At 38.8% G+C, this 14,792-nt stretch overlaps 1 protein-coding gene across 1 annotated transcript in view; it reads right to left on the bottom strand.

Annotated features, from left to right (window-relative positions):
• LOC130045792 (complement C5-like) overlaps positions 1 to 14,792 on the bottom strand; it is a 57,528-nt gene that overhangs the window by 17,362 nt on the left and 25,374 nt on the right. Inside the window, exons 12-17 of the mRNA XM_056138664.1 lie at positions 13,205 to 13,408; positions 9,182 to 9,391; positions 8,936 to 9,085; positions 4,148 to 4,277; positions 2,171 to 2,233; positions 897 to 1,091 (exon numbers count right to left, since the gene is read on the bottom strand). Of these exons, the coding sequence (XP_055994639.1) occupies positions 897 to 1,091; positions 2,171 to 2,233; positions 4,148 to 4,277; positions 8,936 to 9,085; positions 9,182 to 9,391; positions 13,205 to 13,408 (952 nt within the window). The remainder of the gene's footprint in view (positions 1 to 896; positions 1,092 to 2,170; positions 2,234 to 4,147; positions 4,278 to 8,935; positions 9,086 to 9,181; positions 9,392 to 13,204; positions 13,409 to 14,792) is intronic.

Genomic DNA, 14,792 nt, shown 5'->3' with positions numbered 1-14,792 from the left:
AGCAGCAACACTCCCCCCTTCAAAAAAACCATAAAATAAACTAAATCTGCATGTATATTTTAGTATTTCTCTGCTTTGATTTGCCTATTCTCCATAGTAATGTAAACAGAATTCAGAGAAAAACAAAGAAAGTAAGTTTGAAAGTAATCCTGTACAAATAAAAATTTGTATTTTTATTTGTATATGATCTTTACCTGGTACCAATAGACCACTAATAAAAATTTAAATTACACATATCACTATTTTGCATATTTTGCATTAAAACAATATGTTTGAATATCTATTTTTATGTAGCCTTATTTGGATTTCTTCTATATCATTTTTTGGGTAACACCTGGTGGTGCACAGGGTTTTCTCCTGGCTTTGCACTCAGGAATTACTCCTGGTGGTGCTCGGGGGACCACATGGGATGCTGGGAATTGAACCCAGGTCAGCTACGTGCAAGGCAAACACCCTACCCGACGTGCTATCGCTCCAGCCCCACCTTCTATATCTTATACTCTTGTTGACTGTTACTTTGTGAAATGATCTGGAATAATATTTTGATTCCTTAAAACATACCAATATTTTTATGCAAAATTTTAAGTATCATGCAAGGGTAGTGACCTATGTATAAATATCACAGATTCATTTGGCTAATTTTGTTTTACATATCAGGTTTTAAAGGATGAATAATGAACAGCAGCCACTGCATGAAGACTTAGTGGTTAAGCTGGGTCTAGTGGGATCCAAAATATTATTGTTGCTGCTACTGGATCTGCATTTTCCCACTGAATTATAGTAGCCTATACTTATTTTTCTGTATTAAAGCAAATTGGGAAGTATTTATTCCCAGGCAGACATACACTTCCAATATGATGTTACTTACTGCAATGGAGAGAAGTTTTCATACATACCCCCATGTCCTACATTAACATCGATATGAGTATCCTCCGACCGCACAGTATTTGCCTCTTCACAACAATCTAAGAAAGCTCCGTAACAACTGGGGCCCAAAGTAATTCGTGCAGCTCTTTCCTTACAACTCTCCTCAGATTTGTAGGCCCCATCATAACAACACTTCTGAATCACTGGATGTTTGTATCGGGATGCTGAAATAATAACATAACAGTTAGCCAAGTACAGATTCAAAGGCCTGGAGTTGGACTGGTCCAGCTTCTTTCCTGGTGTCCTGCCCCCCTTCTTGTACTGGTAGTGACCAGAACCAGCTGGAATAGCTGGAATAGTTCTCTGAGTAGGCAAATTACTTCCTTCCCAGAAAACTCTTCTATTTCTGAAGTTCCAAAGCTGAAAAATTCTTCTTGACCTCTAAACCAAAGTCTAACTACTATTATTAGCACCTATAGAGTTAATCCTCTCGCTCAAAAAAAGTCACATAACATTGTTTGATGAGTAACTGCTGAAATAGTGAAGAAACTACTAGTAAGATCATGATCATTACTAAAGCACAGTATCCATAAGCCCCTCCAATTATTATTATTATAATTCACATGAAATTTAAGTGGTATATAAAATAAAAATTCGTCTTTAAAATAGTTTAGACAGGCCCTAAATAACTATAGATCAAAGGAAAGAGGAGATCAGAGATCATAGTGTACAGATCTCCAGTGCCATGGATTCTGTCTCAGTCTCACTTGGATTTACATTTGTCCTGTACCGTTCACCATGCTAGGCAGGGGTATGCTAACTCACTGGACATAATCATTATTACTCATGTCTCTTTGTGCTGTATGTTGTCATATGGAAAATGCAGTTATAAAGTACCATGTCACTAGAGTAACTACTAAAGATAAAATTATGAAGCAGATTATGAGGCTTTCAAATGGCCTTTCACATAGTAAGTGTTCCAAGCTACTATTTACTATTATCTCATCAAATGTAAGGCTTCTATTAAATTATTTTTTAAATGTCATGCATTTAATAAAGTAAAAACTATGAGACAATTAAAACTATATTATAACTATAAAGAATGGAAAAGTTGGAGACCTATTTTCTTTACAGCAAGGTAATGTAAAGTTTTTTAATCCTGGGTGCTTGATTCCATGGAACATAAAAGTTCAGTGTCCACAGATTTTTTCAACCTATTCTATGTCAATTAGCTGAAAGGAAAATATTCAGATGCTGGGATATTTCAGCAAAACTTATGAAAACAAAAGAAACGTTAGAACACCTGCGTTTTCTATCTTCTGTTCCAAGTTTCTTTTTGATCTGAGAACTTTCTTAAATGGTCCACCTATTAAAGGAAAGAAAGAATAACACTTAGAACAAATACTTCAACTAAATTATATCCTATATTCAAAATAATCACAGATCTGAGATAGAGACAATGCCCAAAGGGTTGGAGTGAAGATTTTGACTACAAAAGGCCCCAAGACCAACCCTCAGCTCTTCATAACTCCCCTGAGCACCAACAGGGGAGGAATGAATAGGGATAACCAGTATATCCTGGTACTCCCATTTCAACTCTGGAACTTGTGGTTGAGAGGCATGTGTGACAGCCTATCTCTGGGCACAAAGATATTTGTTTTTGATTATGAGAGTTAATTTAAAAATAAAGTTAAAAAGGTAAGTTCTTACCTCAGTAAAAGTTTTCTGTTTGATTTTGTTTTGGCACCATACCTAGCAGTGCTCATGGATTACTTCTAGCTCTGCATTCAGAAACCACTCTTGGCAGGGTTCAGTGAAACATACTTGGTTCTGGGAATCTAACTGAGTCAGTCATGTGCAAGGCAAGGCCCTACCTGCTGTGCTGTATCTACAGCCCATTTTGATAATTTTTTTTTCCTTTTGGGTTATAACCAGCAATGCTCAGGGATTACTCCTCACTCTGCACTCAGAAATTACTCCTAGTGGTGCTTGGGGGGACCATATGGGATGCCAGAGATTGAACCAAGATTGGCCGCGTGCAAGGCAAATGCCCTACCCACTTTGCTATGGCTTCAGCCCCTCAATTAAATTTTTAATGAAAACCAGATAGTATTGTGGGTATAAGAAAGATTTTTCTTTCTTTTTTTTTTTAATTAGTGAATCATTGTGAGGTACAGTAATAGACTTACAAACTTTCATGTTTACATTTCAGTCATATAACGATCGCATACCCATCCCTCCACCAGTGCCATTTTCCACCACCAATGATCCCAGTATCACTCCCACCACCCCCACCCTAACCCCCCAACCCACCCTGCCTCTGTGGCAGGGCATTTCTTTTTGCTCTTTCTTTCCTTTTAGGTGTTGTAGTTTGCAACAGAGGCACTAAGTAGCCATTGTGTTTGATCTATAGCCTACATTTGGCAAGTATCTCCCAACCTGAGCGGGTCTCCAAACACCCTTTACTTGGTGTTCCTGCTCTATCTGAGCTGCCTTTTCCCCCAGCATTTGAAGCCGGCTCCCAAGTCTTGGAGTAAACCTCCTGGTCCTTATCTCTACTATTCTTGGGTGTTAGTTTCCCTTTCTGATACTTTATATTCCACAGATGAGTACAATCTTTCTATGTCTGTCTCTCTCTTTCTGACTAATTTCACTTAACATGATACTTTTCATATTGATCCACTTATAAGCAAACTTTATGACTTCATCTTGTCTAACAGTGCATAGTATTCCATTGTATAAATGTAACAGTTTCTTTATTTAGTCATCTGTTCTTGGGCATTCGGGTTTTTTTCAGATTGTAGCTATTGTAAACAGTGCAGCAATGAACACACAAGCGCAGACTTCATTCTACCATATTTTTTGGCTCTCCAGGATATACTCCCAGAAGTGGTATTGCTGGGTCAAATGGAAGCTCAATATCCTTATAAGAAAGATTTTTAAGGGACAACGTATGTGGGGTTAGCAAAAGCAATATATTCTTTTGAAATCGTATTCAGGTCAGGTCAGGAATTCAGGAGAGCCCGCCTTACATTCATGAGACTCTGAGTTCCATCCTGGCAACTCATCTCGCACTTATCCCCTGGAACTATCATGTATAACCAGGGAGGTCCCTAGCATTGCTGAATGTGGTTGTGTTGTCCCCCAACTTTGCCAGGCCATAGTACTGAACCATTCAACCTATCATTATGAAGAGTGATCCCTGCACCCCTTTAACGTTGTTTTGGAGCCCACCCGCAAATAAAGAATTCTCCAGTGAGTTTTAAATGGAATGAGTTACCATCTTGTTGGAAGCAGTCTGGGTACACGTTGCTAATGACAGTGAGTCCTGTGGAGCAGAGCACCTCGGTATTATTCCTGCCACCGCCTGTCCCACACTCCTGGCCACGTTTGTGTGAAGACTGAAGTATCTGTTCAGAGGAGAAATCATTTAACCCCCAATTCCCAAGAAACAACTATTAGTGATCTTTATGGGAAATAGCTGAATGTAAATAATGTTAGCTGTAAGTAGCTTCCTAAATATTTCAGTTTTCCCAAATCTTTTCCAATTTCCTATCTTAAAAATAATTTTGAAAATTTTAATTTTTATTCAAAATACCATGATTTACAAAGTTGTTCATAAAACAGTTGTTACAGGCATAGAGTGCTCCACATCAATTTACAAATTAATGCTGCTCGCACTCTTTACAATAGCCAGAATCTGGAAAAAACTTGAGTGCCTGAAAACAGACGACTGGTTAAAGAAACTTTGGTACATCTATACAATGGAGTACTAAGTACCAGTTAGAAAAGATGAAGTCATGAAATTTACATACAAGTGGTACTACCTGGAAAGCATCATACTAAGCAAAATGAGTCAGAAAGAGAGGGATAGATATAGAAAGATTGCATTCATCTGAGGAACATAAAGTAACAAAATAGGAGACTAACACCCAAGAATAGCTGAGATAAGTACCAGGAGGTTTACTCCATGGTTTGGAGGCCAGTCACACATGCTAGGGGAAAAGGCAGCTCAGATAGAGAAGGGAGCACCAGATAAAGGATATTGGGAGGATCCTCTCAGGATGGGAGAAACATGCTGAAAGTAAACTATAGACCAAACATGATTGCCATTCAATGCCTCTTTTGCAAACCATGGCACCCAAAAGGAGAGAGAGAGAACAAAAGAAAATGCCCTGCCACAGAGGCAGGGTAGGATGGGGGAGATGGAGAGTGGGAGGGATACTGGGATCAGTGGTGGTGGAATATGGGCACTGGTGGAGGGATGGGTACTTAATCACTGTATAACTGAAACCAAACCACAAAAAATTGTAAGTCTACAACTGTACCTCTTGGTTTGTCATTAATAAAAATTAAAAAAATTAATGCTGCTCAAATTTACTCTGGTACAAAACCTCAAATACATAAAATACTTCATATGAAAAGATGCTAAAAAAAATCACCACAGTTCCAGTGTTCTCAACTATCAGAATAACTCCTCTATGTGAGAGGACTGACTTTCAGCTCCAGCATTTGAGGGCTCCAGCACCACTAACAGTGACCCCTGAGTCCATCAGGAGTATCCCCCAAGCATTTCTAAAGTGGCTGAACAAAGAAAAAAATTAGAAAATGAAAATTATGACCTCTACCCAATCCCCACCCCACTTTCTTCCTTTTCCCTCTGGAAATACCATGCTTTTTATACAATCATATCTTTTATTACTTCCCAAGAGGGAGAAGAAAATTAGAAAAAAATGTTTAGAGAGTCGTTTTTGAAAATTCCTTATTAGTGCCGATAACTATTACTGGATGACCCATGAAATAGTTGATTGGTTATTCAGTGGTAGGAGGATGCCTGTGGCTGGAGAGGCAGGAGAGGGGAAATGGCAAGCCCCAGATGTAGTTATTTTCGTCTGTAGCTATATAGTCTCCCCACCATTGCCCTGCTTCTGCTGCCCTTTCATCATTGTCCCATAGACTTAGCACACTCATTCCACAAGAAAAACAAGTTTGCAGTTATCTACGTTCTCTGGAATGTGCAAGGAATCTAACTTTATACATGAACTTAGAAGATGCTCTATAAATAGACTTATTAAAGTGGCAAGAGAAACAAGGCTTCATATACCTGGGAAGAAACATGATTCACATAAGAATTTGTAAATGAATTTCTAAACACAAAAAGAAAATGCAATGATGTATTCAGAGTATTGAATGAAAAGGCTCTCTTGCTAAGAATCCTATACCTGAAGGGTTATCATTCATATTTGAAGAAGTGATAAAAAAATTCAGACAAACAATGGTTGAGATCATTTGTCAATCTCAATCATCTCTGCTAAGAATACTGAATGACATCATGAAAAGCAAAGGTCAATGGTATTAACAACAAAATTCTTCATATAGGATTGTCACAAAGTCCTTCCTTCATATCAATAATTTCTGTAAGTGTCAAAGTGTTGAGCTCTCCCATTAAAAAGCATAGACTGATTAGTTGGATCAGGAAACAAAATCAACTTTATGATTAAAAGGGACACACTTGAACTCTCACAATAAGCACATATTCAGAATTAATGATTGAACAATAATCTTACAAGATGAAAGTAAACAAAAAAATCAAAGACAGTCATACAACTATCAGATCAAATAACATTCAAGTTAGAGAAATTATTAAGAGATAAGAATGGATATTACATACTGATCAAGGAATTACTCGATTTAACTATTATCAATAACTAGACTTAACTATTATCGATATTATCAATTATCAATTATCAAAACTTCATATTACCAAAAGAAGTTTAGTTTGAAAAGCAAAAGCAAAGTTTATAAAGCAAATGCTGGTAGACTTGAGGTAATACATAGGTAGCAATGCACAGTGGAAGACGTTAACACTCCACTATCATCATTGGACAGAATATCAATAAAAACACAAGAGCTTTTAGAACTGAAAGAATTGGAGTTAATAGGCAATTACAGAACCTTCCACCACCCAAAAGGTAAATGCACATTCTTCTTCCATGCACGTGGAACATATTCTAGAATACACCACATGCTGAGCACAATTCAAGTGTCCACAAAATCACAAAAAATACATTTTGAATTTTTTCATACCATTATGCTATAAAGGTAGAAATTAATTTTAAAAAGAAAGTTAGTCTCATTCTCAGCTTCTGTGCCATGAACACAGGGATATTAATTTTTATTTTTATTTATTTTTTAAGAAGTTTTATTGGATCACCGTGAGAGAGTTATAGACTTGCATGATTGCGTTTTAGACAAACAATGCTCAAGCACCCATCCTCCACTAGTGCACATTCTCCACCACCATTATTCCGAGTGCCCCACCAGCCACCCCAAACACATCCCACTTCCTGCCTCTGTGGCAGGTATAATCCTTCTTACTTTCTCTCTAATTTGGGGCATTATGACTTGCAATACAGATACTAAGAGATCATCGTGTTTTGTCCTTGGTCTACTTTCAGCACACATCTCCCATCCCGGGGAATCCCTCCGATCATCATTTACTTAGTGGAGAAACATTAATTTCTTAAAAATGTTTGCACCTCTATGTTCAGCACTTAGTATAGTAGCAAGGATACAGAAACAATTAAAATGCCACATGGCTTATCAATGTATAAAGAGGTTGTGATATCAATACACAGTTGGATACTGTACTGTTCTGTAGGATAGGGTGGAATCTTGTAGTTTGCTGCAACTTGGATGAAACTGAGGGTATCATATTATGTAAAATAAATTAGAGAAGAAGAAATATCAGATGACCTTAGTCTTCTTGGTATATAAAAAACAAAGCAAGGTAATAAAGATATCAAATGAGAATAGACTAAGATTGCAAAACAGAGGGGGGAAAGGAAAAAAGGATGAGGTGGACTGGAAGTGATCTAGGAAGAGTGATAGAGGATCTTAGACATTCTGGAAGTAGGTAATGGCACAACTTTTTAAATCAAAATCATGAAAGTTTACATCAATGTAACCAAGTCTCTTAAACTTGAGGAAATCAATTAATTAAATTCAAATAAATTATCTGAGTCAGTAAGATTATTACTCTTTCCAACAAATGTATTAGTAAACAAGATGTTTTCATCAATTACTGATAGTAAGACAGAAAAAAATTGGTTGTGATTGGTTTGTTTCTGAAATGAATGTAATTATATTTTAGTTTATTCCATGAGCAAACTGGAATTTGGCATTTCACAGGGATAGTCCCAAAGTGATAATATAATGCAAAAATAAATTGTAGAATAAAGTTATTGGATATACGTAATATATGGATAAATATAAGGGGTAACTCAACCAAAAAAAGTTTCTTAATTCTACCTGTACTGGGATTTAACTCATTTAACTCAGATGATAAAGTCACCAAATATTCCTAATTCAGTTTTCTTCATCAAGACACAATAACTCTACTAGTGTTAAAACTTGCTTTTAATATTTGGAATGTGGACCACACCCAAGCTATGAACAAAGGTTGCTCCAAGTCCAGTGCTTGGGGATTGCTCCTGACAGTGCTCAGGAATTATGCGGTAGCAGCCACTCAAAGCCAGGCCTTATGCATATTAAACCTGCACTTGAGCCCTTTGAGCTATCACCCAGCCCCATGTCAATTATACTTATTATTGATATTCTTCTCAAGGTATTGTTGTGGATATTGCATTTGTGTACAATTTGTATGCAGATAACCTGTATTTAATCCCCTGCAATACATGGTCACTTAAGAACCACCTGGAGAAACTCTAGAGTCTTGCTGTGTATAATCCCAAAATCAAACAAACCAAAAGTATTAGAGATGTAAGTCGTTACAAAGATACTTAGAAATGTAACAATGTAGTAAATACTGGCCATTTATATTTCTATCCTTAAATTGAAGTGAATTATCCTTCAATCTAATTTAAATCGAATTAAATCTAAATTAAAGGTATGCCAATGAGTGTCTACCCATTTTACAGTTTATAAAAACTGTAATTTTTCCTTAATTTTTCTTCTATGGGCAGCCCACAGTGCCTGACAGAACCTTGGTGGTCATTTGGCTGAGTCAAGTCAAATATCAGTAATCACAGCAGTTATTTTACTCAACTCTTTCCATGGAACTTTTGCTTCTTTCTGCAGATTCATGTGTGGCAACTTTCACTGCAGATAAGGCTACCCATGACTCTGACTGAGTTTCGAAAGTAAGAGAAGTACCATGGCCTGGCGAATGTGCATCTTTATTTGGAGACAGATGTATCTAAAAATTATTTGAAAAAGAAAGAATTTTAGTGTCAGGTTAAACAGTCTTAGTGTTCACAGAAGAGGAATTCAGACAGGTGTGTTTGTGGCTTACCTGAAGCTGATTGCCACATTTTTCTTGAATCTTTAGGCAGACTGAGTCAGACACTAATTCTGTCGTCTGACCTCCTGTGACAAAGTAATAGACCAGGAGACAGGCTGTGGGAGCCATGTGCTGAGTCAGGGGAAGGTTCAAAAGTTGGGAGGATGAACCTGGGAGTTTCTTCTCTGTTCCAAAGTGGACAACTTTTCCCTTAGAAGAAACCTAAAAACACATAGAAACCAACAAACATCAAATTGGGTTAAAAGCTGGGTAGAAGTTGAGCCAATGGTGAAGAGGAAAAGAATTAATTTTTGTGAGTTTCAAAGGGAAAAAGTGCCTGGGCATGTGTGTGAGACTTGAGCATTCAGTGGCTAATAACCACCTCCTGGATGACACATGGCGATGGACAGACAGATGGACTGACGGATGGGGACAAATGAGAATGGAGGAACAGGCCCCAGGCCCCAGTATTTGATAGTCAGTTTACTCTCTCTCCTCTCTTGCATAGTCCCATCTCTCCCTTATGGCACAGTCATAGTCACAGTTTTGGTCGTAGTCCCAGTCATCATAGTTCCCTCAGCCTAGTCTCCTCGTAGACCTCAAGGTCCTCTCTTTCTTATGTCTTCTTCCTTGTCTCGTCATAGTCTCATAGTCCTCTACTTCCAGTCATTGTCATCTAATCCTTCTTTTAGTCCCAAAGTCCCAAAGTCTGCAAAGTCTCTACGTCTTTGAGACGTCTTTAAGTCCTCTTAGTCTTCAATGTCTAGTCCTTTCTTTACCCCTCACAGCATAGTTATATAGAAATCATGAAGGGAGGGGATACACAAAGCTGGGATTAAACATTATCATAGCAACAAACAGTTGTAAAGCCACTCTTCAGGAGATTATTTTAAGGAAAAAATCTCATCTGAGGGTTCAACACTCCAGATTACTAGAAGATCCGCTCAAGGGCAGGATTTCATCCAGGGTGTATTGTTTATCCTTTCCATAGCTAGTGACTCACTTAAACAATAATAGTAAATTTACTTCTTAGAATACTTCTAATCATTTTCTGTGAACAGAGTAAGAGATATAGTAAGGTTGGCTCTTCCTAGGGACATTGTGCTGTGTATTCCAGACCATAGTCTTCAGGCCAGGATCGTCCTTCCTAACCCCAGCAGGGTCCTTATCAGTTACTTATTTTTAGGTCATGACAGAATTGTCCATGACCATGCTCTTAACTTATACTTATGGTGCTTAGCTTGACTCTTTTCGATGCCACAGCTTACAGCTTGCCCTAGGTCCATGCAGTCCTTTCATCAGGACCCCCTTTTGGAGTGCTAGTAACTACAGGCAGCTGAGGCTTAATTCAAGTAAATATGAATGCCCAGGAGTAAAAATTATTTTGGTGTCAATTAACCCATATTACAAAACATAGCATAACTGTCTTCCTGTGTCTATACAAAAAGGACATTGTTAAATAAACCATGCAGCGGGCTGAATTGATAGCACAGCGGGTAGGACATTTGCCTTGCACATGGCCAACTCTGGTTCAATTCCCAGCATCCCATATGGTCTCCTGAGCACTGCCAGCAATAATTCCTGAGTGCAGAGCCAGGAGGAAGCCCTGAGCATTGCTGGATATGCAGATTAAGATTCATATATAGATACAAACTGTTCATTAGCTCAGTCTGGGTGATAGTACAGCATTTTTCCATGAATGAGACCCACTCAAGTTCAATCCCTGGCACCCCTTATGGTCCCTATACTTCACAAGAAGTCATGCCTGAGCACAGAGACAGCAGTAAGCCCTAAGAACTGTCAGTATGACCCAACATCATCCCTGATTTAAAAAAAAACACAAAACAACTGTACATTAGCCTAAATGCGCCTTTCATAGAACCAATAAGTTTCTTACCTAGTTTATAAAATGGCTTAGTAAATAATATGTTATTAGACATAGAAAGAAAGAGAGCGTGGAACTGTTTGCATTAAATGTTTCTTTCTGAACAGATATTGATCTAGGAAATAACCCATACAATAATGGTCCAAAGTCCAGGTCTTTTTTAATAGTTCATGCTCTTGTTCTTGCTATTTTACAATTAAATGTTTGGTTTTTTTTTTTCAAAATTTTCCCCTTCCCTTCCCATTGTTGTTGTTCTGATGACCTAGAGTTGTCTGCATTTGATTGTGATGTTTGCCAGGATCTCACACCTTAATTGAAGTGCTCTCACTCATTTGGACGTCCTACAACTGATATCACACACATTGATAGCACTCACATTGTGGTGGGTCTAGGAATCCCGAACAATAGTGCCAAGATTACCCTCAGTATATGGGACTGTGTTGAAGATGAAACTTTAGAACTAATATCTGCATGGCAGATGCTCTACAACTGAGCCATCCCTGAGTCCAACTAATTTTTTTTCAGGGATCCAACATTCATTATTTAATAAAACAAAGGGAATTATTTATTTTTTGTTTTGTTTTTGGGATAACACCCAATGGTGCTCAGGACATACTCCTGGCTCTACTCAGAAATCACTCCTGGCGGGACTTGGGGGACCATATGAGGTATTAGCCACATGCAAGGCAAGTACTCTATCCACTGTACTATCACTCTGGTCCCAGGTGAAGAGAGTTATTTTTATGTGCATAAATAAGGATAAGGACATTTAATTGATTTTCAAATACAATGAGGGCCTTAATTTATTTTAAACAATCACGACGAATCACGACCATCCTGTTATTTGTCGATTGCCTCGAGCAGGCCCCAGTAACGTCTCCTTCATCCTAGCCCTGAGATTTTTAAGAAAGTGCTATATTCAAGGCTCTTTAGGAGAATGAGACCCATCATTATTACTGGTATTTGGTATATTGGGTGCGCCACGGGGAGTTTGCCAGACTCTGCCGTGTGGGAGGTTACATTCGGTAGCCTGCCAGTTTGTCCAAAGTAGGAATGAGAAAATAAGATGTCATAAAAAGATGTCTGGGAGCTGGGTTTTATAGTCTCTGAGTCTTGGCCGTTGATGGGATTACACAGCGCCAGGGGGCCAGTTGGTGGGTGTGACCCCAGCCTACTGGAATTCAGAGGATCTGGGTGGCGGATGCTCAGCCCCCAACCGAGTAGGCTTGGAGATCTCAGCCCTGGGACCCGCTTGCCTTTGTTCCTCTGCCGGTACCTTCAGGTGTGCGGAGAGTGGTCTCAGCATGGTGGTGGCTGGTCCTGGAGGTCTTCGTCTGCCGGAGCCCTGGTCGGGGCGGGGAGGAAAGCTCAACCCGCTCCCCGCCAAGGGGCCCCAGCGACGACAGACAGGCGCGGGGGCAGGAGACTGCACTGTTCTCTTCCGGGAGCTGGTTTTTATAGTTTTTAAACTATAAAAACTATTATGGTTTTTAAACAATAATTGCCTGGAAATGCTGCATCTTTTCTTGAGTATATAGTTAAAATTCTTTTTCATTTTAACTAAATACTAGTAACTAAATCCCTTGTAGTGATCATGACTAGTCTGAAGACTGAATAAAGGTTCCCATTAAAACGTTGTCAACAAAATTCATAGTTACATGGATGGAAGTAGACGATATCATGCTGAGTGAAATCAGAAAGAACGGGAGAGACAGACTGATCTCTCTCATATGTGGGACTCAAAGACACATAGCCAGAGAAATGCAGTAACAAATGTCCTAAAGCAGCATAATGGAAGAACTCATCCACACCATTGGAGAGAGGAAGGGATTAAAGGGAGGGATGATGGGGTACTTGGGAGAGGGAGATGCATACACTGGTGATGTGTGTGATAGTGGAATTATGTGCATGAGAAACAATTATTAATAGCACTGAAAACCATAAATTTTCAATCAATAAAAAATAACTTTAACCCCTTGACATCATGCTATAGGCTACCACTCCAGGAATTAGAAGACGTTAAAGAGATCTCAAAGTGCACACACTCATTCACTAACAGCTGAGGACAGATTTGTCTCAGGTAAAAAATTCTTTCAAATATTTTTTTCCATAATAGTTTTTAGATGAAAGGTAGATATTGTCAACCTTACCAGGTAATTGTAGTGTGTAATACTGTCAATGTAAGGACTTTCAGGGGTGATAGTTATGCTCAGAATTTCTCCCACAAACAAAGTCTTGTAACTGTAGGGCCAGCTGAGTGAAAGGAAACTTTGACTGTGGGATGAGTAAGCCACTGCTTGATACTCCTTCCTAGCTTGGTATTCTGCTGGAAGGTCTGGGATAGCAGTTCTGACCTAAAGAAGATAAGAGACAAACATGTCAAGTGCTGACTCACAACTTGCATCAATAATTATTAATAAAAAAATCAACATTTATCATTATTGATGATTGCATTATGTGCCCGGTCCATCTGATTTTCGATGCCTTGGCAAACAAGACAACATTTGCGTAATACGATTTGGAGATGACCATTGGACTAGAGTTGTTACTGACTGGATTCCACGGGATGCCAAAAGAACACCTGGCTGTCCATCTACAAGATGGTCTGACTTCTTCGTCAAGTCCCTGAATGAATGATTTGATGTTCATTGTGTTCCTGGAGCAAGCCATTGGGCTACACTAGGACACAACAGGGACGAATGGAGATGTTACGGGTGCCCTCTCGAGCAAATCCATGAGCAATGGGATGGCAATTGACAAGTCATAAAAATGATTGATGATCAGTGTGGAGAGGGGTGGTGTTTGCATTCCTCAATCTTCTTCTTGTCAGGTATGTAGCTTGAACATTCCATTCATTATGAATGGAAGAGGTGGTGAATAATATTCTCTCTTTTTGGGGAGATAGAGAAAGAACAGAAATAAAGATAAACTGTTTAAGAGTAAGGTTATGGGGAATTCTTGTAAGTATAAATGCCATACTATGCCTATCCTTTTTCCCACACATATTTGACCTGTCTATGTCTTACTTGACACTGAAGAATTAGACATTATTTGCTGAAGATATTATTGTGGAGATAACTTGGTAACAGTGAAATACAGAGGGAAAATAATAAGAGAGAGGAGACACTTATTTTAACCCTTTTTAGTTTTAGAAATAGATATATCCATTCTGGCAACTAATACTTCCTTGTTCCTACTAATTCAGTGTGTATTCTTAGTTGACAGACACAAAGGTGATGAGGATATACTTTTTTTTGTTTGTTTTGTTTTGTTTTATTAGTGAAACACCATGAGGTACAGTTGTAGACTTACAATTTGTTGTGCTTGGGTTTCAGTTATAAAATGATCAAGTACACATCCCACCACCAGTGCCCATTCTCCACCCCACCAATCCCAATATCCCTCCCACCCACCACCCAACCCCCATCGCACCCTGCCTCTGTTGCAGGGAACTCCCTTTTGTTCTATCTCTCCTTTTGGTTGCTGTGGTCTGCAAAAGAGACACGGGTGGCAATCATGTTCAGTCTATAGACTACTTTCAGCGTGCATCTCCCATCCTGGGCAGATCTTTGCAGCACCCTTTATTTGGTGCTCCCTTCTCTATCTGAGCTGCCTTTACTCCTAAAGTGTGCGCCTGGCCTCTAGAAGAAAACATACAACCCTATCAAAAAGTGGGGCAACAAAATGAACAGAGACTTTCTCAAAGAAGAAATCCGAGTGGCTAAAAGGCACATGAGA

The sequence above is a fragment of the Sorex fumeus genome, unplaced genomic scaffold, assembly GCF_029834395.1.
Source record: "Sorex fumeus unplaced genomic scaffold, SorFum_2.1 ptg000129l, whole genome shotgun sequence".
Lineage (NCBI taxonomy): Eukaryota > Metazoa > Chordata > Mammalia > Eulipotyphla > Soricidae > Sorex > Sorex fumeus.
This window is presented reverse-complemented; position numbering and strand designations above follow the sequence as displayed.